Source organism: Girardinichthys multiradiatus, chromosome 3, assembly GCF_021462225.1.
Source record: "Girardinichthys multiradiatus isolate DD_20200921_A chromosome 3, DD_fGirMul_XY1, whole genome shotgun sequence".
In the NCBI taxonomy this organism is placed as follows: Eukaryota; Metazoa; Chordata; class Actinopteri; order Cyprinodontiformes; family Goodeidae; genus Girardinichthys; species Girardinichthys multiradiatus.
Genome location: NC_061796.1, coordinates 2,438,305 through 2,464,030, shown reverse-complemented (window position 1 = coordinate 2,464,030; position 25,726 = coordinate 2,438,305). Strand labels below are relative to the sequence as shown.

At 38.3% G+C, this 25,726-nt stretch overlaps 1 protein-coding gene across 1 annotated transcript; it reads right to left on the bottom strand.

Annotated features, from left to right (window-relative positions):
* Nucleotides 1-9: 9 nt before the first annotated feature.
* On the bottom strand, nt 10-14,750 carry LOC124863766 (transcriptional repressor scratch 1-like). Its single transcript, XM_047358241.1, has 2 exons — nt 13,932-14,750; nt 10-4,583 (listed from the first exon to the last, which is right to left on the bottom strand). Exons 1-2 carry the CDS (start codon nt 14,044-14,046, stop codon nt 3,856-3,858), a joined length of 843 nt encoding a protein of 280 aa, XP_047214197.1. The 5' UTR covers nt 14,047-14,750; the 3' UTR covers nt 10-3,855.
* Between the last annotated feature and the right edge of the window lie 10,976 nt (nt 14,751-25,726).

Here is a 25,726-nt window from a genome sequence, read left to right as displayed (position 1 = left end):
CAAAATATCCTTGGTTGGTTAAGATTATTCTTTATTATGAAGTGCCACAAAATGCTTGTGATCATTGTGCTTACATTGTCTGAATACTGGCTCAAAAAAAAACTCACAGGAGATCCTCACTCTGCAAAAGAGATCCAACCCTCCTGAGGTAAGGTATGTTAGATATCACTATACAGCAGTAAAAACGTCTCAATCCAAAGGATTCTTTACAAACCCTCCTGCAATAAATGACTATTTAGGATATCATCATTCTTTAACTTGGAAATACAAAAGAAGACGAGAGAGGTCAAGCTAGTACAAGTGGTTTTTTTATATATAATTCTTCTCTACCTGATTTCTAGTTAGTTTCATTGTGCTACTTTCTTTAAGGGTGGAGATGACTACAATGGAAGTACTTAAAGAGGCCAGACCAGGAGCTCACCAGGAGAAAGACTCAAGCAGACAGACTTCATAATGTATTCCTTTTGGTTTAAAACCACTGAAGAGCCTCATGAGAGTTTCAGCCAAACACCCAGAAGACAGTTTGAATAGAGTGCAAAGTCTATCCACCAATTCTTTGAGACAGTAAAGCAAGAACAGAGTCAGAGCTTCATCATGTGTTTGCAGTTGAGGTTGCTATGGCTGTTAAAACTCCTGATTATTACCACATCTCTAACGAATTATACCTTTGAATTACGTTATGAATTATAATAGCTGCGTTTTGGTTCTTTTTATATGAATTTGCTATAAAGACGTCATGTGCAGAGCTGAAGCAGTAAATGTTGAAGAATTGCCAACTGAAAGAAAATAACAGTAGGCTTCAAAAAGCTGGCAATCTATGACTGAAAATTTGATTCATCTTACATAACTAAATTCTAAATCTTTCCATCGATGACTACACAACATCCACAACTTGCTGATTCACGTTCTTATTTTCAAAGAAATAATAAAACTATGCTTACCCTTTAACCAAAGTCTAATCAACACTTTTTTTTTTCTTTTTTTGTTTTAGCGATCATTGAAACAAACATAAAATCTTCTGACACTTCTTACTTTAGACCTTTTGCCTTCAAAACATCATTGCGAGTAAAGTAACATTTATGTAATTTTCTCTTCTGTGTTTGTTACAAGTTAAGAAAACTATAATTATTTGAGTGGTCTGTCTAATCTACAAGATTTCTTCAGTCAAAAACATTTCTGTCAGTCCTCAGTAAGCAGTGTAATTGTCAAAGCTAAGGGATCCACACAACTAAATGTAATTTAACACAGATTTTGTTATTCTAAATGGCTTATCACCAGGCACTGTGTGCTTACATGCATATGGATGCACTTGTTAACACATTTCTGAATGTTTATGCTCAAATTTACAATATGTACAAACTGTATAGTGTCACAGATTGACATAATTACGCTCTGAAAATGTATTTCTGTCTTCAGTCTGCCTCGTGGGAAGCTCCATGACTCTGAAAAAAAGGTTTCTGAGCTGCAGAGAACTGGGTTCAGCATCACTGCTGTTGACCACCTACATTACAAGCTAAATGATTTATGGGGTCTACGGAGTGGGTGAGTGAGGGTGAAGGGGGGACCTGCTACAGAATATGGAGACCCTACTCCATGCAGCTGCAGCATGAAACTGTGAACTGTAATCAGACCGGCCAGTTAAAGTGCAGCCTGCTTCTGTTGTTGAAGAATGCACAGCTTATGTTGTGGAAGCACTCAGGGGGAGATGGTTGAATAATGCAATGCAGTCACAGCTGACCTCAGCCCAGCTTCAGCAATGCACCAAACTTTGCCCTGGTTTTTCCAATGAAAAATGCTGCGAATTACACGTCGTCTCTCAGTTTGGATTTGTACACAACAAAATTCAGTTGGATTATTTTTGGTTTCTTGCTGATCATAACAGCAAAATACAAGTCAAGCTTGGTAAATTATAATATTATGGAAAGATTAATTTATTTCAGTAATTTAATTAAAAAGAGAAACACATTGATTTTATAGACTTCTTATACAGTATGTTTGTTCAGTTTAATGATTAAGGTTTACAGCTAATGAAAACCCAAAACTATGTTTCCCAGAGAATTTGAATATTGTGTAGTACCAATAAAAAATATTTTAATACAGAAATGTTGTGCCATGGCCTACACAATCATGGCTCTGTCACTCTTTGCTTACTAATCTTTTCATGGCTACACATATCCCTGTTGCCTTTGCTTTATTTTTCTACCACAGTTTTTCATTCCACTCAACTCAGTTATTATGCTTGGATTAAACACTCTTTGAACAGCCTGCTTCTTTAGCAATGACTTTTTGTCACTTAAACTTTGTTGTATAGGTGTCAAGAGGAAAGGATCATCAAGTCAGTTGTCTTATTTGTGTAGGTCATAACATGGCCAAAGATGAACATTCTCTCATTTAAAATCAGTTTCATTAGTATTTATATTTTCTGAGACGGTAAGTGTTGGCTTTTCATGAGCTCAACAAATTAACAGACACAGAATTTTAAATATTTCACTTTGTGTGTAAAAATATAAGCTCCCCTTTCTGAATTGAGTTACTGACATACATGAATATTTCTGTGATATTAAATATTTTGGAATGCACCTGTGCATCAGTTGACTGGATGATGCAGAAATTTGCCAGGTCTGTCATAATCACATCACAGTTATCCTACAATAGGCCCCACACCCAGCAGGCAGCTGATCCCAGTCTCTCAAAGCCTACATCCTACTTTAGTTCTACTTACTAAGAGGCAGGCAGTGCATAAAAAGAAAGGAAAGACGGGACTTTTCTTTTCGTCACTCTAACACTACATTGGCATGATCCCTGATGTCTGCAATGTTAGTATTTTTCAGTTTATGACTATAGGTGAAGTAAAACATACCTGATTCTTCAAACTGCTATACAGTAGTAGGTAATACTTCATAACTTCATCATAAAATTCCATGCATTAAGTGATTATTGCTTTAAAGACTCCTATGGAGGCTCCAAGAGAAAAATATTGCCCTCAGGTTCTATCTATAGGAATTTTGGCAAATATTCATAAGCTTTTTTTAAGTGGTTGGCATAGGTTTCATAATTTTTTTTTTTTTTTGCATGCAATAATGTTAATAAAAAAGAAGGTAAACAACATAATAGAAAAAAACTTCTCAAAAAAGTGACATATGCTTTGGCCTGTAGTGGTAAAAAGACATATCCAAAACTTAAAGTGCAAATTAAACGTCATCTGTTCTCATAAAATCAAGCTTAAATATACAAAAAAATAATGAAAAGAAAAATTGCTCAAATAAATAAATACATAAATAGTTTGTTTTACCTCAATAGTGGAGAGATTATGGTCACTTGGTGCAGCAGAGCAATATGAATATTATCCTCATTATTATCACTATTCTTATTACTACTTTTCCCCCAAAAAAGCGGAATTAGAATGAAAAAAACACTTTCACTGCATTTCAGTGCATGAAGAAAACTAGTAGCTATATGATCGCTATTGTCTTTGTCATCATTCTCATCTTCATCAATGTTCCAAAATATATGCAGTCATATTGTGTCTAGATGCCAGGAGGAAGCTGCGGTAATATCAATGTCTCTGTCCTGAACAGACAGAGAAAAGAGGAGGTGAAGAGACTTCAAGGAAGTGCATGCTTCGATCAGTTAAATCCTTAAGTGGGAAAATCTCAAGAAGAAAAATTGTGCTATCTTCATCATATTCATCATTGTGGACAGCCTCCGAGGGAGAGGAGGGTGGGGGTGGGGGGGGGTGGGGGGTAGAGCAAGGTCTCATTCTAACCAAAAATATACTGTCTGCAGTTTAGTCTTTAAGGATAATGGTAACTTGTGTCTGCAGTTTTGACCCTCATTTGATCTCTTTGTAGGTTGTCATGCATCTAATGGGCCGAGAGGGGAGAAGGGGCCTTTGAAGCAGGCAGACTCGTAGTGCTTGTTCAGATAACTCTTGAGCGCGAAGGTCTTGTTGCAGCGTTTGCATTTGAAGTGCTTGAAGGCCGAGTGGGTCTGCATGTGGGCGCGCAGGTTTGAGCGGTCTGCGAAAGCCTTCCCGCAGTGGGCGCACCCAAATGGTTTCTCTCCAGTGTGGGATCGCATGTGGCCCTGCAGGAGCCACGGTCGGCTGAACGCTTTCCCGCACACATCACACTTGTGCTTGAGGTCATGAGTGAGCAGGTGCATGGCCATGGCAGGCATGGACACGTACACCTTCCCACAGGTGGGGCACTTCTTCGCCAGCTTGCTGTCAAGCGAGCGGTGTGTCTGTTTGTGCCGGCTCAGGTTGGAAGACGTGGCGTAGGTTTTGCCACACTCATTGCAGGTGTGCCTCTGGATGCTCCGGGGACTGCTGAGGGCTTTTCTTCTCGAACGGCCATCGGTGATGAAGAAGGCATCGACTGTGTATCCTTCACTCACTGCGGTGTCGCCGTTGATGTAGCCATCCGTGATTTCTGAGCCTGGGCTGTCCGGAGACTCTGAGTCGGGGGCACCGTAGTCGCTGTGGATCCCGTCATAGAGGGGATCTGGAGAGGGCACCTTGATGCCTCCATCACTCTCACCATCATACACGACAGGACTGATGTAGTCACTGATGTAGGCAGCTATGGTGGGAACAAGAAAATAGTGTCACACCAAAGTGGGAGTCACAATTAGGATTGAGACACATTAAAATTAAAACTACTGACCCTGAAGCATGTTTGATATACTTGTTAGGCACTAAAGAAAACACATGTACACACAACTCTTTATATGCCTTGAACACACTAGTCATGTAACAACTTCAAACATCAATGCATTTCATTGGGGCTCTTTGTTACAGAGCAACATATAATAGTGCATCATTTTGAAGTGGATAGAAAGAATAAATGGTTTTAAAAGTTTTCACAAATAAAAATCTGAAAAGTGTGGCATGCATATGTAGCCAGGTCAATACTATCTGGAGGCACTTTTTGTTGCAATTATAGAATGTATTTTGGGGATATGTCTCTAACAGCTTTGCACATCTAGAGACTAAAATTCCTGTCCATTCTTGTTTGCAAAATAGCTCAAGCTCAGTAAGGCTCAATGGAGACCATCTTTGAACATAATTCTTTTTATTCTTCATGAACATGCTATTCCATCATAGCTCTGGCTATCTGTTTATTGCTATTACCCTGCTGAAAGGTGAACATCTGCACCAGTCTCAAACATTTTGCAGAGTCTAACAGGTTTTCCTCCAGTACTGCCGTCTGTTTGGTTCCAACCAGCTTCCCATAAACTCTGGCCAGAGTCCCTGTTGTTTCTGAAGAAATGCATCCCCACAGCATGATGCTGCCAACACAATATTTCTCAGTGTTGATTTGGTGTGTTCAGGGTGATGTGCAGTTAGTTTGTTCCACCACACATAGTAGTTTAGATGTAGGCCAACATGTTCCAAATATTTGTTGTTGTCTAACCAGAGTACATTCTTCCATAATGTTTACTGTGTCCACTACATGTGGCGAACTGCAAATGGGACCTCTTTGAAATTCTCCTTGCAGAACTGTGGATCTCTGCAGCTCCTCCAGAGCACCATGTGCCTCTTATGCTTTTCTGATTGAGGATGTCCATGTCCAGCCTGTCAGTTTTGGTGGATGGCCATGTCTTGGTAGTCTTTTTGTATTTTTGTTTATAAATTGAAGTGTACTCTGTCTGTTAATTACTTAAGATATAGTTTTATAACTCATCTATACCCTTACCCCTAACCTGACCGGTGTGTTCAGTAGTCTTCATAATGCTGTTTGTTCACTAATCCTCACTAACAAACCTCCGAAGCCTTCACCGAACAGATGAATTTATGCTGGGAGGAAATCAAGCTTAAAATGATTAATCTACTAATTAAGTGACTTCTGAAGACAATTGATTGTTTGTAAACCAGATATAATTTTCCTTCCACTTGCGCATCACATTAAATCCAATTAAAATGCAATACAGGAGATAACAACATAATAAAATATGAACCAGTTCATGGTGCATAGATGCTTTTGCAAGGCACTGTATAACGAGGCTGCCTGTTGAGGACAAAATAGGCATACTGGAAAAATCCTCAGTAAACTCCCAGAGAACCGCAATTTAGATTATAATAATAGTACTAATTCGTCACTGCACATATGGTTCCCTTGAGACAAAGCAGCAAATAAAAAATCAGTGAGCTTGGATTACAACTATTAAGGTCCTACAGACAGGAAATCATGAAACTAAAATTTCTTCAGCGTATCTGTCTTGACAACCACAGTAGCGACCAACATGACACAAAATTCTTCAAAACTAATCAAGCATGAATTTGCTGATTTTTCTTTTTTTTTTTACAAATATTTTTCTTTTAACTAATTTAGTCTAGGTGGAAGCAGCAGTTGAAACATACAGCAGGGCCCCAGTGTTGATTTACAAACATGCTGATTGCACATTGCAATTTCACAAAATCAAAAATCCCTTCATCTCATCGCATGTGGCAATACAGCAAATTAGTAAGCACTCCCTCATGTTTAAACTACAAGAACACACAAGCACTGAGGCATGCAAAAGAAGTTAAAAATGTTAAGAAATATGTAAAAGATAAAAAAGACAAGATATAAAAATGCAGTACTGGGCCAGAAAAGCTTATGACTAAGGTCTATAAAATGTGCTTAGGCATTAAAAAGTGCAATAAAAAGTTTAAAGTGTCTGGGGACTGTATTATTAACATAACATAGTGTTTAAAAGCATCAGTTGTGAAAGCATGCCTGCACTGACAGCTGCAGTCCTTCAGTATGTGTTCTGTAGTAATGTGGCTGTATCCAGGTCCTGCATTAGTGGCAAAGTGTGGAATCAATGAAGAGTCAGTGAAACAGCAGTAAAACCAGTTAATTTCAGCATGTGTCAAACAACTGTAAAAAAAAAAAAACTGAATTTCCTTTTCATGACGGAGCATCTGTCTCTCCTCCTGTACACCTGTGACTGGGAGAGGGTGTTTGAAAGGATGCGCAGTGTGAGCCCAAAGCTAATTTAGCAATACATCTCCCTCCAGCCTTCAAGGGCTGCAGTTAAAAACACTTCGCCTGTAAAAGATGAATGCACACAGGCTGACCCTGAACTTGAAGAAAAAAAAGCTGATTTAGCGTGAGAGCAAGAATCAGCACCACGGACAGATCCAGCACGGAACTGGGTCAACGGTATAGTGACCGCTGGCTCGCTGTGCAGCTTCAGTCAGTGCAGAGACCTGTTGGTTTTATGCTTTTTCGACTTGCCGGATAAAAAAAACAGCTTTTCTTGAAACTCATTTTGTCTTGAGAATCACAACTGGTTGTGTTCTGTTCTTACTAGAATCTGTAACAAAATAAAACTTGAAAAACTGTTTATTTTGCTGAAAAATCAATTACTTGTTTTCATAAAAACATAATGTATCTATAGTTTTGTAATATGTGTACATTCCAAATATCTTTAATGATTACAGTATGGGCTTTATCTGTACTTTAGCCATTTTAAATTTTGTCCAGCACCTTTATGCAGTTTATACTGATCAACTATCTTATACTGAACGACTATTGTAGTTGTATTTCTAGATTATGTTGTTTGTTGTTATAGGTATTTTGTTCTTTTATATTAATCTTTACACATTCATGTGATCCAGGGTATTATTTCATTAAAACATTTTACACTATGTACAATATCTGGAATGACAATAAATTGAAACTAAAATTACATCAAACTTCTGAGGCCTGATAGAACAGCTGTATTATACTGAGATTAAATTACAAACACGTGTTTGTTAATCACACAACTTCTGTTGGCATTAACTTGCATTTAATCTTATTTGGAGGTATAAGAGAAAAATAAATTGAGTTCAAATTCATGCCACACTAACTGTCCACTACTTTGTGTTGGTATATCACATGAAATCCCAATAACACACATAGCTGTAAGGTGACAAAATGTATAAAACATGTGAATTTACAGGTCCTTCTCAAAATATTAGCATATTGTGATAAAGTTCATTATTTTCCATAATGTCATGATGAAAATTTAACATTCATATATTTTAGATTCATTGCACACTAACTGAAATATTTCAGGTCTTTTATTGTCTTAATACGGATGATTGTGGCATACAGCTCATGAAAACCCAAAATTCCTATCTCACAAAATTAGCATATTTCATCCGACCAATAAAAGAAAAGTGTTTTTAATACAAAAAACGTCAACCTTCAAATAATCATGTACAGTTATGCACTCAATACTTGGTCGGGAATCCTTTGGCAGAAATGACTGCTTCAACGCGGCGTGGCATGGAGGCAATCAGCCTGTGGCACTGCTGAGGTCTTATGGAGGCCCAGGATGCTTCGATAGCGGCCTTTAGCTCATCCAGAGTGTTGGGTCTTGAGTCTCTCAACGTTCTCTTCACAATATCCCACAGATTCTCTATGGGGTTCAGGTCAGGAGGGTTGGCAGGCCAATTGAGCACAGTGATACCATGGTCAGTAAACCATTTACCAGTGGTTTTGGCACTGTGAGCAGGTGCCAGGTCATGCTGAAAAATGAAATCTTCATCTCCATAAAGCTTTTCAGCAGATGGAAGCATGAAGTGCTCCAAAATCTCCTGATAGCTAGCTGCATTGACCCTGCCCTTGATAAAACACAGTGGACCAACACCAGCAGCTGACACGGCACCCCAGACCATCACTGACTGTGGGTACTTGACACTGGACTTCTGGCATTTTGGCATTTCCTTCTCCCCAGTCTTCCTCCAGACTCTGGCACCTTGATTTCTGAATGACATGCAGAATTTGCTTTCATCCGAAAAAAGTACTTTGGACCACTGAGCAACAGTCCAGTGCTGCTTCTCTGTAGCCCAGGTCTGGGGAATGCGGCACCTGTAGCCCATTTCCTGCACACACCTGTGCACGGTGGCTCTGGATGTTTCTACTCCAGACTCAGTCCACTGCTTCCGCAGGTCCCCCAAGGTCTGGAATCGGCCCTTCTCCAAAATCTTCCTCAGGGTCCGGTCATCTCTTCTCGTTGTGCAGCGTTTTCTGCTACACTTTTTCCTTCCCACAGACTTCCCACTGAGGTGCCTTGATACAGCACTCTGGGAACAGCCTATTCGTACAGAAATTTATTTATGTGTCTTACCCTCTTGCTTGAGGGTGTCAATAGTGGCCTTCTGGACAGCAGTCAGGTCGGCAGTCTTACCCATGATTGGGGTTTTGAGTGATGAACCAGACTGGGAGTTTTAAAGGCCTCAGGAATCATTTGCAGGTGTTTAGAGTTAACTCATTGATTCAGATGATTAGGTTCATAGCTCGTTTAGAGACCCTTTTAATGATATGCTAATTTTGTGAGATAGGAATTTTGGGTTTTCATGAGCTGTATGCCAAAATCATCCGTATTAAGACAATAAAAGACCTGAAATATTTCAGTTAGTGTGCAATAAATCTAAAATATATGAATGTTAAATTTTCATCATGACATTATGGAAAATAATGAACTTTATCACAATATGCTAATATTTTGAGAAGGACCTGTATTTTCTAAATGCACTGTACTCAAAAATATTTTGGACACCTTCAACACAAACAAAGCATAGATCTAGTTCCTGATGTAAATCTACTTCAAGTATGCTGTTAGAGTTTGTTTTGTTTAGTCAGTGGCAATTCCACATATACAACACAACTCTCATGTAGATCCACTTAAAACAATCTATGTCTCATTACTGTTTAGTGGTAGTCTACGCCTTGCCTTTAGGTATCTCTAAACATACATGTCCACTAATATCCATTAACACAAACTATTAGTGGTAAGCATGTCAATTTTTAAACGTCTACCTCTTATATGACACTTTAAAAATCCTTCCTTTTAGATGTCTAAAATTAAGAAAACTTTATAAAAAAACTCAATCCTATAGTCTTATTTGATCAATGTAGAAATAGAAATATCCTTTATTGTCCCACAGTGGGGAAATGAGGTGTGTCAGCAGCAACATAAAAGGCTACTGGAAGCATTCAAGTACTGACAAATGTAAAAAACTTTAAAAATCTAAAAGTAAGAGTAGACTCTAACGTAAAGGAAAAAATACAAAATAAGAAAAAGGAATACTGTATAGTTAATAGAAATGGCAATATAATCTTGATAAGCTCATGATAACAATTTTCTATTTATTTCACCATAAATTGTTTAGTCTTTATGTTACATGATTGTGAAGAACATTTTCTTTAGTTTTTGTTTCAGTTTCAGGGAGGAGTATTAATGGAAGGCAGAAGAAAGAAATCCCATGTGGCAAACATATCTGTTTACATATATTTAACAGCAATTCACAGTCCCATGAGAATACACATTGCCTACATATTCACAGAGGCAGAAAGACGGATAGGGTATAAATACAAAAAGTGAATTATAAAAGTGGTTTCTGCTGGCAGAAAGTCTTCCCTAAAATTGTCCTCTGTAGTAGGGCTGTTTGTAAAAGTTGCTTAAAGCGGCTAAAATCAGAGCTAAGAGATGGAGACAAAAGGTGGCTGAAACAGACTGCATTACACACAGCCCTTTAGCATCAAACCTGGCAGGTGGTTAAGTTTGTTAACCTTGACACAAAAACCTTTTTTGCTTTAGGAGTACAGGATTCCTGGCATAGAGGACGTAAGTTGGTGTGCAACAATCTGTGTTTGACTCCCAGATGGAAAAGAAACAGTTTATTCTGTGATGCACACAGCTAAAGTATGAGGGTGTGTTTGCAGCTTTCATACAGTGCTAAATAATCACTTATGCTATTGTGACTATATAAAGGCCCAGTTTTACTAAACAACTTAAAATGATACATTTAAGCAATAAGTATAACATAGAATAAAATTAGATACATTATTCCAAATTGTCTAAAACAACAATAAATACATTTAAGAACCAAATGTATAATTTTTGATAAAATTATGTCTGCTCTCTACCTCTTTAACACAGTTAGCACTTATCTAAAAACTGGTCAATTTGTTTAAATATTTTGCTAAATATGTTTTAGACATTCTCTATAAAAATCAAAAAGACAGAAAAATATTTACATGAATGGCATCACATATGATACTAAAAAACTTCAGAAAACTAGGGCAGGTTTTAAACAAAATGTTCCTTTAGAAGCATGCCATAAATAATAAAAGTTCTTTAAAATTCTGCATTTTCTGACATTAACCTTCTTTGTCATGCAGTAACTGGTTAAGATAGAGAGGATTAGTCACTTCTCTCCTTTAAAATTTTGTCTTCATGTGACGATTTAACATTATGGCAGCTGTTGCAGGTAAAGAGTGAATCATCCAAAGTGCGAAAAAGACCTGCAAAAAAACAACAAAAAAAATCTGCCAACACTGCAAAAATAGAGCAGTAACACCTCGAGCTTGGACACAGTATAGAGCATGTTGAAGGATCGGTCTCCTGTAAGGTCGGTTTAATATACGATCACTTTTGATAATAGCTGAGGCTTTGAAGTAGCTTCTTACATTGTTAAATGAAAGATGACAAAATTTCTGGTTAAGCTGTTTATGTTGCACCTGTTGTAGTCTGTGTGTGCCAGAGGTGTAAACTGATTTAAACAAGGATCAATATTCATTTTTTTGTCTGATTATGATCTGCAACCTCCAGGACACCAAGTAGGTTGCTCTGATGCATCTCCATTCAAGCATGTTAGAATGTTGTGCATTTTACTTTCAAGCAAGCAACTAAAAGCACATGGGTTGTCTTTATCATATTTGCCATTACTTATTATTCTGTGTGGGAGCAAGAGCGTCCCAGCTGAGCATTAGGAAGGATCAGTGAAGCATGCAGAAAGCTTTAGATTGAGCTAATTTCACAAGTGACCTTTATGCAGCACAAGTCTAAGAGCAGACCAAATGCTATAGGATAAAATCCAGTAAAGAAAGTCTTATATTTTGGGGAGAACACTGGGACTGGAACTGATGGGTCTTGACTGTTTTACTGTCCGTCTCAGTGTCCGCTTGTCTGATTTCTGTCAGTCCTGTGGAGAATACATCTCTTACAGGCTGCTGTGTAATCTAACTTTGACATATTTTCAATAGCTGATTGAGAGAATCAGAGATAAGAGAGAGGTATTGATCATGCGATGACTCTGTTCTGTCTGAAGTTGTTCTCTAATAATTGGTTACACAGAGTGTCTCACTACTGCACCAACTTTGTTGAAGGGTTTGAAAAAGAAACTGACTGAAACTGGGATTAGCTAAAAAACATGACAGGATGGTGATAGTAAAAGATGTCCCACTAGAGTAGATGGGCACAAATGAAACCTGTTACTGTGATCATACACTAATCAGGCATAATATTATGACCACTGACAAGCAAGGAGAGATACATTGATTATTTCTTCATCAATGTATCTGTAACAAGTGAAAATTGCATGCAGTTTTTAAACTAAGTATTAAAAGAAATAATAACATTGCGTCTTCAAAGTTAATGTGTCAGAAACAACAAAAACGTGGCAATTTCATCATCAAATAAGGATGGCTAGATGACTGAGTCATAGCATCTCCAAAACTTCAGCTCGTGGGGAGTTGCTGGCTTGTAGTGGTCAGCATCTCTCTAAGTAGTCTCTGAGTAGTCCCCCCAATCCAGACAGTATTATATGTATATTATTATTTATTCCTATAATTCTAAACTGGGTGATTATGTGTTTAATGAGTTGCAACATGTATTTATTCATTTATTTACTCTGATGAAAGTATGTTTTTGTATCCCTCATGGTATGAAATCCCTTTAGAGTATGATCCCCCACCCACCTACGTATAGATGACAACACCGTCTTAACACTTCTGCTTCCCCACCAACACCTTCAAACAGGCTCAAGAAAACTGCCATCCCCATCCCAGACACCATACATGCACACATGCACAGACACACACAACAGACTTAACAATCTGCTGTTCCCATAATTAACTTTGGCATTTATAGCCACTCTAGCCATTCGTATTTGCCTTTGTTAATTTGTTTACAGCTGGTATATTTTCATCTTATTCATTGCCTGACATTTTACAAACAGTGCTGCTATACTGTTTGTTGAGGTATGTGTTGCCAATTGCTCTATGTGTTTTAACTGTCCTACTAGGGACAAATAAAGTACTTAAACCTAAATTTGAGTTGAACTGAAATTATATTCTGGCTTTTGGTTTTGGTGTCCAAACCCTAGATTATCCATGGTCTCTCTATTGGGCCATCTGTTAAAACATTTGTAGGAGGTGCCTCTTATGGGGAGTGAAAGCTGGTCTGATCCAAACTGCAACTCTGCTCCTATAGTTTTACTGTGGAAGGTTGAGCTCCCAGGTCACACAAGAAGACCTTCAGATTTGTTATCTCTTATAGATGACTGCAATCAAGGATGACCTGTCGTTATAAGAGGTTTCCCTCAAGGTATGTTCTCAGGATAGATTTGCACACATGCATGTCCCATAGACGTGACCGTTCTGGGTGTTGTCATTTCTTCTGACATTGAGTGTAAAGCGATTAAGCAGAGGAAGAGCTCCTCCTTCAGGTGCTTATTAAAATCGGGGCAGGAGTTTTTATAGCTACTGTACTTCAAATTGCTGGGAAAGTTGATATAGTATATTGTGCTTGGGGCTGCATACCAGCCAGAATGCCTATCCAGGTTATAATGTTATGCTTGATTGGTGTAGTTTAGATTTACTTCACATCTGACACAGTGTTGGTCTGTGTGTAATATTTAGCTTTTTAAATCCCCCAACCAGCTCTGACGTGAAAGGGTCTGGTAACAATTTAAAACAATCAAATAACAAAAATACTTTCAAGACACCTTAAACCCATCTCTTTGTCTCATGCATTATAAACCAGCCTTATTACAGAAACCTGCCCCCCTCCTCTCCTCACTGCATCCCCTCCTCCTCCTCCTTCCTTGGATCGATCTGTATCTGAGACACCTGTTAGTCCCGCACTGTGCAGGCAGCCTGACCTACCTTTGTCATGCAGCCGCAGGCTGAGGTCCGTCCTGTGCCGGTAGGCGTGTTCCAGGTCCGCCCCGGTGGAGAAATCATCCAGTTTCACCTTTTTCACCAGGAAAGACCTTGGCATGATGGGGAGAGACGCCGGCACGCACGCTCCCACAAACACAACGTACACGCGGACGCAGCGACACAAACACACGCGCGCACACTCTCGTGGATGCAAAGCCGATCGCCGACGGCCTGGCCAGCGTGGCGATCCCGCCCGTCAACACACCGAGGAGAGGGGTCGATTGTCTTCAGGTTGTGGTGAACCGAGCAGGCAAATGATCCGGTCAAAAGAGTTAGTGTTCTGCTTGAGTGTCCCTGCCTGGCCCGGTTCAGTCCTCCTGCAGGGAAGGAAGGAAATGCAACTTCAGCACCGGACAGCTCCCACCGTAGGGAGGAGGGAGGGCGCCTCGTGTTTTTTGCGCTCGCGGACAAACGGAAGACTGAAGGGTCTCGAACAAAATAAAAGAAAATAAATAAAAGGCGATGGAAGACACTCCGCAGACGCGCTCCTCTTTAAACAAGAAATGGAGGAGGAAGAGGGGGAGGATGAGGGAGGGATGCGAAGAAAATAAGAGTTTTTAAAAAAATCTAAGAATAACTTAGGATGCTTTTGTATAAAAATGTCCTTTTTACGGAAAAAATAGTCGTTTAATTTCCTTTAAATCAAAGAATTGTATAAAAAAGGGACTCTGATGAATCAACAGATTCCCCCTCTTTCTCTCTCTGGATCCCTCTCTCTTCACTCTCTTCCCCTTGCCTCTCTCTTTCTGCTGCTTCGAGCTGTTCCCGTGAGTGTGCCGTCTCGCGATCAGCTGTTGGCATTTATATGGAGAGAGAGAGAGAGAGAGAGAGAGAGAATGGGAGGATGGATGGACACAAGGGTGGAGAGAGTGCTTAATTTAATCCATCCCGCATCCCCTGGGAGCGGAGACTGGCCCGGATGATTTATTGAAGTGGTTATCACCCCCTCTTTCTCTTTCTTTCTCTGTCTTTCACTCTCCTTCCCTCTCCTTCTCTTCAGGGCGTGTGTGTGTGTGTGTGTGTGTGTGTGTGTGTGTGTGTGTGTGTGTGTGTGTGTGTGTGTGTGTGTGTGTGTGTGTTTGTTACAGAAAGAGACAGAGAGGCAATATGCCATGTTTTGTGGAGATAAGAATGGAAATTATTTTTTCAAGCATTCGCCAACTTAGCTATCTCAATGTGAAACATGCTTTTTAAAGATTTTCCCATTGTTCATAATTTTTTGGGACAGCATACTTATTTTTCTTCCTGCAAAGCTTATTCTAGTTATTCTATTTTTCCTTTTTTTTTTCTTTGCAGTGACAAGGATTTTAAAGGGGGATATTAACTGGCATGCTGAGAGCTTAGTAATTATCATTAGTGTAGCCCTAAAGGCAAAGAGGGAGTAGACCAAATGCTGTGTTTTACAGTAGCCTAACCACCAGATTAATATGGAGGTAGGGTAATATCTGCTCAAGGGTCACACCAGGTTCACTTACAACTTTTACAGCAAGATTTTATGTGGGAAAACCAAATATAATTTAATTCTCGATTGAGTGAACTTCTTTTCGGAATAACTGTTTGTTTTCTACAACTCTTCTAAGCCTGATATGTTATAAATGGGAACTAAAACTACGGTTTCTTTGAAAATGTACCATTGGATTAAGTTTAATTTATAAAACCTCATGGATTAGCCAAAGAAAAACAACAGACCACCTACAGTTCTGCCTAAGTACATTTTTCTGACAGTTTTTCTTTGGACCCACAAACACACATGAGGCTAAAGAAAAAATAACTTTAAAAAGGGGATTTTATTTACAATTAAATGTAATGCTCTATACAACACATATTGCAACACAATACCTGTATTATAAGACTGTGGCTTTGATGTTTTACAGCCATGTCATTTACCAGACACTTTTTTTAGTTAATGTTGGATGAATATTTATCATGGTGGCTAATGATCACTTTTATTAAGCATCTGAGCAGCGCCCATAGCCTATCAGAAACTACACTTACTACAATACATTTCTACCAAAATATTCAAGACCTGACTAAAAACTCAAAACTGACCATAAACAAGCTCACCTTTTTTAAAACAGCTGGTACTTTTCTAACCTCATGCAGAAAGTACTAAGCTGCTGTGCCACTGCCAGTTTGTATGTTTGGTTATTAATAACTACCAGATAAACCAAAAACCAGTGAACACACTTACTATAATATTTGTGTAGTGACTGCAATACATCTGTGACTAAAAATCAATAAGCAAATCATAAACAACCCCAAAACATTTACAACAATGGCTCACCAGAGTTTTACTTTTCCAACGTTTGGTAGTAGCTAACTGCTGCAGTGCTAATGTTAGTTTATGCATAACCAGGAACAACAAATGGAGATTTGAATTTAACAGGTACACCATTTTACAAACTCTTGTGGTATATGAGTGGTTGATGGGGGTGCATTTATCTTTTTAACCCATATTTGGTAGCCTATACCACAAAAAAATTGCATACTACTCATCAAATCAATAAACAGATAATTCCTAAGACTTTTAAAACAGTGGTTTATGATGTTTCCACTGGTACCAAAATAAAAACAGAATTTGCAGAAAACTTTTGCAGCTTAAAATTTTAAGTCCAACGGTACCAACATGACCTTTTCTCCCACTAATAGACAATAATTATGTTTCCTTTTTTACTAGAGATGAAGAGTAGATCAGAAAACAAGCAGACATGACTGAGAAAGTTTGATTGCTCAGAATTCAGCAGAGTTTTGTCTTACAGTCCTTTTTCTATTTAAAGTTTAAGCATTTGCTCTGAAATGTTAAATCCGTTTCTAAACATGCATCTACAGCAGCATCACATTTCATAGACTTTCCTGTTAACACCTTATGAAAATTTAGAGAGATATCACTCTTTACAACCTTGAAACCGCAAAGAAACTAATGATTAACTGGAAACCCTAACCCTATCTATTGTGTGTTGCCTTAAAATAGGCTGAAACAAATTAAAAGGCAAAAATCATGGACATGTAAAGAAAACACAAATTTTTATACTAACTTTAGTTTTTGGGTCTCTTGAATTTTGAGGTGTTTCTAGAATCATTATAATTAACAGTTTTTCTCTCAAAACATACAGTTTAGAACAACATTGTTTTTTGTCCAGGCAAATCTAGGTTTAAAGTAACCTTTTAATTTTTATGTGTCTTCTGACTGTAAATAATATCATTGCTTTGGAGGGGCCCTGCCAGAATCCTGACTTAAATATGAAAGAGAATCTGTGGAGGGAGCTACAGGTTAGAGTGAAGGACGTCTGCAACCCTTCAAAAGCAATAAAACAGAGAACTGAGAATGGTAGAAATAATTTTCAACATGATATTTTATTCATAAAATGTTTAAGAAAAACAGATAACTTAAGTTTTTAAGAACAGATACGCTTTTTGTTTTGTTACCTTTTGAAAGATGCCTGTCTCATTTACTATTGGAAACAAACCTCTTGGTTGCATGACAAGAACTTTAAATCTAATTTGAGCGCCATCAGTTCACTGGATGTCTTGTTGCCAAAATACAACAGGCATGATATGATATTCTGACATTGCATATTAATTTAATGGTTGAGAAAACATATTCTCAATACAACCCATCTATTTATGTAATATTGGTGCAGGTCTAGCAACCTGACAGACTTGAGCACTGAGTCTTTGTGAACCTTACTGGACGTTTTTGCAGTCAAATAAGCACTTTGTAGCAATCCATTGAGCCATTTACAACATGTTTCTCAGTATTCTAAACCTCAGTTAGATGGCAGCAAATTCTACTACTAATATAAAGCAGCAAACTGCAATTAAAGGATATTTCCATTTCCTCTTGTTGTGTCTGCAAATTATTTTAATGTTCAGATCAAAGTGAAGCTTTTTTCTTACAGAAGCCCCTGCTGCTGCTTGCAGGAACAAGGTACTTGTGAAACTTTGAAATCTGCAGCATCTGTCCTTTCTGTGAGATGACTGTGTACAATGTCTAGTTTTAACAAGCTGACTGAACTCTAAGACCTATGCAAGTTATCTGCAAGCTCAAATCCCTTAGGTCGCTCAAATGTTTTTACAACACCCCTAATTCTTACTCCAAAGTTGCACCCAAGAAAAATGTTTCGGTAATGGTTCATAAAATATTACACTGGAAAAAGACACTATTTCATACTACTTCTTGTATGAATGGGATTTTAATTAATTAATTAAATTTGTCACAAATATGTTCAAAGTTATTTGGGAATTTGGCATTCAGAAACATTAATTTTATTATACACACATGCACATTCTCAGTGATGTATTTGGATACATTTACATATTTTATGTCAATGTTAGTAAAACTCTAGGAGCTTTATATCAGTGCAATACGTAAATATTATGCAATGGCATTAACTGAAGAGCTACTTGCAGGGCAAATAGAGACATATTTTGCTTGTAAGACTTTTTATGTGTTTTAGTCACATCGCTCTCAAGAGTCTTTTTTGGTTCTTTTTAATCTGCTGATTTAGTGCTGATGTACTGTAAATGATTTTATAATCTTTGCCAGAAAGGCAGATGAAGATGGACAGCAGAGATGTCAAGTTAAAGAACCAGAATAAGGATGATCTGCAAACAAATGAAGATGATGCTTCTGAGTTTATAGTTGGCTGGGATGATGAAAAAGGTGATAATGATGAAGATGAGCTAAAGTGAGGCGTTATTTGACTGATGTAAATCTGATGCATAAATACCTTGGGGCAAAGGAGTCATATGAATTGTTTGGTGAAGTTAAGATGCTTGTATAGTTTGTGTCTCTATAGATTACAGCCCACATGACAGGCAGACTATATGTGCGTTCAATGTTTTCCATGATATATCATGACTGGGAGAGCTTTCTGTGTGTGTGTGTGTGTGTGTGTGTGTGTGTGTGTGTTTGTGTGTGTGTGTGTGTGTGTGTGTGTGTGTGTGTGTGTGTGTGTGTGTGTGTGTGTGTTACTACCCGTCCATCTGCTGTTCTTAATCAGGAGAAGAGCAGATGAGTCCCGTCACCTGGAGACTGGCTCAGGGAGGTCCAATTAAACACACAAATATGCACAACTGGCTTGACGCACAATACACAAACGCCTTTACAGCAACTGCCAGTTGACTAAAATAACCCCCAACATTAACAACATATTTCATCATCATTAGAGCCTATGTGGATACATATTTACAGCCCAACCGGCACACACGTAGAGAGAAATCACACACAGTCTGTAAAAACATGAGTATACACAGACCTCAGACACATTTATGTAAATAAGACGCATTTCAAAGCAATGAGTGGCAACCCGTATCATATTTTGACACATTTCATTTCACAAAGTGTCCTGATTTTAAATATTGACTATATAAGACTTCACATTTGGAGTTTTTAAAATTACTTTCAATGTGTTGAAAATGAGAGTATGTAAAGGTTGCTGTATCAAATTAGGTCTTTGAGAACAATGTCTAAAGATACAAGCAACAACATTTTACTGCAGCACACATGAGTGTGAATTGAAGCCAAAATAGCAAAGTCTCAAATGCTGTCATCATCACACTTTCAGCATCACCACATTTTATTTTGGGGACACATGCTAGACTTTTTTTGTACTTGTTAGAAAATCTGTATTCACAATGTCACAACAAGTATCTATCTATCTATCTATCTATCTATCTATCTATCTATCTATCTATCTATCTATCTATCTATCTATCTATCTATCTATCTATCTATCTATCTATCTATCTATCTATCTATCTATCTATCTATCTATCTATCTATCTATCTATCTATCTATCTATCTATCTATCTATCTATCTATCTATCTATCTATCTATCTATCTATCTATCTATCTATCTATCTATCTATCTATCTATCTATCTATCTATCTATCTATCTATCTATCTATCTATCTATCTTTTAATGAGGTTGACAAAAATCTGTAAATTTTCAGCTTGATCTGCTCTTACCTTTGGTGGCCAACAGGTGCAAATGCGCAGCAAACGGGTAAATGTGCTACAAACAGGAATGATGCAAAGTCTAAAACACACAAACACAAAAAAACTATGCAACAGAAAAACGTTGTATAAGAAAAATGCTGCAATTACAGAAAATAGACAGAAGCAAAAGGAAAAATACAGCAAATACAAATCAACAGCAAACAGCAAAAACAGCAAGATAGAAAAGCTGCAAAAGCACTCCACAAAATGGAAGTGCACCAGACCAGTCAACCACTAATATTACTGATGTAAATATGCTGCTGTTCTATAATATTTTTAAATATTAAGACAACAGGTTTAAAAAAAGACTTGAAGAAAAAAGTACCTGTTTTTCCTCCCTCCAAGTTTGTTCTGGGCAATCCCATTAATGTGTTTACTGAGGGTCTGGTCCAATATGACTTGGCGGTCGACTCTCCGTAGTTGTGTGCTGTACATCCGTTTTGTGGAGCAAGTTTGCAGCTATTTTTTTACTTGCTGTTGTTTTTGCTGTTGTTCTTGTATTTACAGCATTTTTCCTTTTGCAGCTTTTTTAAACTTGCTGTTTTTTCAGTTATTTGGTGTGTTTTTTGTATTTGCAGTATATTTCGTTTGCATTGTTTTGTTTTGTTTTTTTGTCTCTGTGTTTTGGAATTTACATTGTTTATGTGTTTGCATCGTTTATGCAAACACATAGTGAAATGGGGTTTTTGGTGTAGAGTTGGTTAAAGGTGTAGCTTTTATGTTGGTGCAACATGGGAAAAGCTGGTCACTGCTACATACAGGTCCTTCTCAAAATATTAGCATATTGTGATAAAGTTCATTATTTTCCATAATGTCATGATGAAAATTTTACATTCATATATTTTAGATTCATTGCACACTAACTGAAATATTTCAGGTCTTTTATTGTCTTAATACGGATGATTTTGGCATACAGCTCATGAAAACCCAAAATTCCTATCTCACAAAATTAGCATATCATTAAAAGGGTCTCTAAACGAGCTATGAACCTAATCATCTGAATCAACGAGTTAACTCTAAACACCTGCAAAAGATTCCTGAGGCCTTTAAAACTCCCAGCCTGGTTCATCACTCAAAACCCCAATCATGGGTAAGACTGCCGACCTGACTGCTGTCCAGAAGGCCACTATTGACACCCTCAAGCAAGAGGGTAAGACACAGAAAGAAATTTCTGAACGAATAAGCTGTTCCCAGAGTGCTGTACCAAGGCACCTCAGTGGGAAGGAAAAAGTGTGGCAGAAAACGCTGCACAACGAGAAGAGGTGACCGGACCCTGAGGAAGATTGTGGAGAAGGGCCGATTCCAGACCTTGGGGGACCTGCGGAAGCAGTGGACTGAGTCTGGAGTAGAAACATCCAGAGCTACCTGTGCACAGGACGTGTGCAGGAAATGGGCTACAGGTGCCGCATTCCCCAGGTCAAGCCACTTTTGAACCAGAAACAGCGGCAGAAGCGCCTGACCTGGGCTACAGAGAAGCAGCACTGGACTGTTGCTCAGTGGTCCAAAGTACTTTTTTCGGATGAAAGCAAATTCTGCATGTCATTTGGAAATCAAGGTGCCAGAGTCTGGAGGAAGACTGGAAAGAAGGAAATGCCAAAATGCCAGAAGTCCAGTGTCAAGTACCCACAGTCAGTGATGGTCTGGGGTGCCGTGTCAGCTGCTGGTGTTGGTCCACTGTGTTTTATCAAGGGCAGGGTCAATGCAGCTAGCTATCAGGAGATTTTGGAGCACTTCATGCTTCCATCTGCTGAAAAGCTTTATGGAGATGAAGATTTCATTTTTCAGCACGACCTGGCACCAGCTCACAGTGCCAAAACCACTGGTGAATGGTTTACTGACCATGGTATCACTGTGCTCAATTGGCCTGCCAACTCTCCTGACCTGAACCCCATAGAGAATCTGTGGGATATTGTGAAGAGAACGTTGAGAGACTCAAGACCCAACACTCTGGATGAGCTAAAGGCCGCTATCGAAGCATCCTGGGCCTCCATAAGACCTCAGCAGTGCCACAGGCTGATTGCCTCCATGCCACGCCGCATTGAAGCAGGCATTTCTGCAAAAGGATTCCCGACCAAGTATTGAGTGCATAACTGTACATGATTATTTGAAGGTTGACGTTTTTTGTATTAAAAACACTTTTCTTTTATTGGTCGGATGAAATATGCTAATTTTGTGAGATAGGAATTTTGGGTTTTCATGAGCTGTATGCCACAATCATCCGAATTAAGACAATAAAAGACCTGAAATATTTCAGTTAGTGTGCAATGAATCTAAAATATATGAATGTTAAATTTTCATCATTACATTATGGAAAATAATGAACTTTTTCACAATATGCTAATATTTTGAGAAGGACCTATACATATAAGATACAGATCCTCACTAAACCCTTCTGTGTTTTTAGTGTTTTTTCTTAACTTTGAGCAGATTTGAATTCAGAAATCATTCTGGTCATAAAATCTTTCTTAACTGAAACTGGAGCAGTAGCAGAATTTTGATATAATTAGAAATGGTGTGAGATTATTCTTCCAATCACCTACTGAACAGTAGTTTAAAGTCTAAAGTCTTCTCTAAACTAACTACATTGTGATTATTCATTTGCCAGCTGAATGGCCTTGACATGGCATTGATCTGTGATTGTACTTATGTATAGCATGTTTATGGGGTCTGGTGTGTGTCATATATTATGATTGGGTCTGAAACCTTAAAGGACACAAACTTACAAAGACATCCTTGAAATGTGAGCACCACAGTGTTTTTCCCTTTATTTTCAGGGAAGTCAGAGGTTAGCAAGTGTAAGAATACTAAGTGATTTGTGAGGTTCAAGGTCTTCTCAGTCCGAACACATTAAAATTGATCTTGGTCCAACAGAATAACACATAACCTTGCCAAAATGATAGCCTGTTGTCATATGTTGCATTTGATGCTATTTATTACACACTGCTTAAAAGTCCTGGGAATCTCTGCAGTATAGAAGCTTTTTCATCCTTTTAAAGAAGTTAGCATCGAATGTTAGATATTATATTGATACAAATGAGTGGTTTCATTGTGAAAAATGTGTTTCTGGGACAAAATGTTGTTCAGTGGTGAGCAAGTGTGTGAGAAAAGCTAGTTAGTTTTGGCACAACACATTGTTTCTTAATAAAGCAAAATGTTGCACATGTAGCCTGAAAAGTCCAAATGCATTTCCTTCTCTTCCTCTCTCTTCGCCTCTGATTTGGTCTTTTTGCGAAGGTGAGGCTTTGTTCTGTCCTAAAGCTGTTCTGTCGCAGTAACGCTAAATATTGCTGAACAGCTCTTCTCATCAGGCACACACACACACACAAACACACACCCAAAAATGCAAGCACACAGACGCATACACACATGCACACTTGCAGACACATGCAGAAGTGCTGGGCTAGGGGAGAAATGTGGCCTGTTTCTGTGCAGTTTTTGATGACTCTCGCTGTACTGGGTGAAATAGAATGCAGCTTACATTAGCACAGGATAGAGTGTCCCAAAACTGGAGAGGAGAGGAGAGGAGAGAGGAGAGGAGAGGAGAGGAGAGGAGAGGGGAGAGGAGAGGAGAGGAGAGGAGAGGAGAGGAGAGGAGAGGAGAGGAGAGGAGAGGAGAGGAGAGGAGAGGAGAGGAGAGGAGAGGAGAGGAGAGGAGAGGAGAGGAGAGGAGAGGAGAGGAGAGGAGAGGGGAGGAGAGGAGAGGAGAGGAGAGGAGAGGAGAGGAGAGGAGAGGAGAGGAGAGGAGAGGGTTTTTTTTCTAAATTATTTTGAGTTTATATCCTTCATAACTATTTCTAGAAAGCACTAATATCAGAGCTGTATGGAGTTGGATAGGCTATGCTATACTTTATGAAATGTTGTTTTGTATCAGTATATGTAAACACATTCAATTGATGAAAAGAATTCCAAATAATAGTCCAACAGCTGCTCCACTTTTCAATTTCTTTCTGTTAAACAAAATCATACGGACCTATAATTATAATTAACAAGGACTACAAACTGGAAAAACAATTAGCCAGATTCTGCCCACAGTAATAATATCTTAATTTTATAATCTAATCAACAAACATATAGCTTGTTTATTTATTCTATTTATTTATTATTTTACACTAACAATTGTGTAAAAACATGTGCTACAAACTGTCTGAGATCGTGTTTTTGTTTCTTGTTTCTTTTTGAAGTGTCAAGATTCAACTGAAAGTGAATAATGCAGTTACTAAATTGAATATAAATGAAAGCAAAATCAGTCAATCAATCAATCTTGTCATTTCATTATTTGCTTAATTAGCATTCAAGAAAATGAGAAAGCCTTTCTCTGGAATCTTTAACATTTTAATTCATTGCATAGATAATAGAAAACACAAACAGAAATACAAAACAGATCAAACATAAATCTTAACAGACGTTCACCACATTTGCAGCTTTTGCCAGAAAGGTGCGCAGCGGTCTGATGGTTCTGCTTTTGGATTTGCAGCACTGTTTGCATGATGGAGTGAGCAGTTTCTAACAATTTATAAAGTACTATTTGTGAAACAGCTCTGAAAAATATCCTGAACTGGGTAAGAGACACTCCAGTCGCCTTATCAGCTACCTTCACTATCCTCTGCAGCACTGTCCTGTCAGCCATATTGGAACTGGAGTAACACACCGAGATCCAGAACATCAACACTCTCTCCACCACAGTTCTGTAGAATGTTGTGAGGACAATGGTAGGGAGTGATGGTTCAGGCTTGTCAGAAGGTGCATAGTTTGCCTGGGCCTGTTTAACGATCCTGGTGGTGTTCTTGCTAGGCCTCATGTGGGCCTGCTAGGAGATCTCTACTCTGAAATATTTAATGTTATTTGTTCCCCCTTATTTTCTCTCTGACCTCTGGAAATTGATTTTCATCTCCTTCATTTTGTGCACATTGAGCATCAGGTGTATGCCCAAGTTCTGCTGTTTGACTTCCTCACTGTACTTCAATTGATATCTTCCATAAATAAGTCCACCTTCATGATCCGGTTTGCCTCATGTATGGATGCACAGTGTTCCCAGCAATGTTCTTAGCACACAAACTTGAGGGGATCCAGTGCTCAGCATTATGAAGGTGGAGATGTTTCCTCCAGTGTAGCTCGACAACGGTCACTCAGTCAGGAAGGTCAGAATCCAGAGACAAGTGACGAGGTTTAGGCCAAGCAGGAGAAGTTGCTTTACTAGTCTCCCAGGAATAATAGTAATAGTGGATTAAAATATAAATATAAAATCTGTATAAAATACAAAGTGTACAAAATAATTACTGTGAACTACAACTTAAATGACTAAAATACAAAATAAATAAATAAATAAAATAATTCTGGATCTGAGAGTGATTAATAGAACCAATATTTGTTTGGTGTTCACTGTTGGATCTATTTACAAACCTGCAGAATATTTGTATAAGCATTAAAAAAAAACATTTGATAATTTTAATGCATTCTGGCAGAGGTATTGATATTGTCCAGATGAGAGAACACCATATAATTTTATGTGTTGCACAAATAGAGAGCAAAAAAAAAAAGAAAACAGCCTCTGACCTTTCTTTTTATACTCATCACATAATAATGTCCTAACCAGGGGTCTCAAACTCTAATCGATGAGAGGCACCGTCTCTGTTCCAACACACTTGAATGAAGAGAAAGGCTCATTACCAGCCCTCTGCAGAACTTGATGAATTTGATGATGTGCTGGATAAGGGATGCATGCAAAAGTTGGATG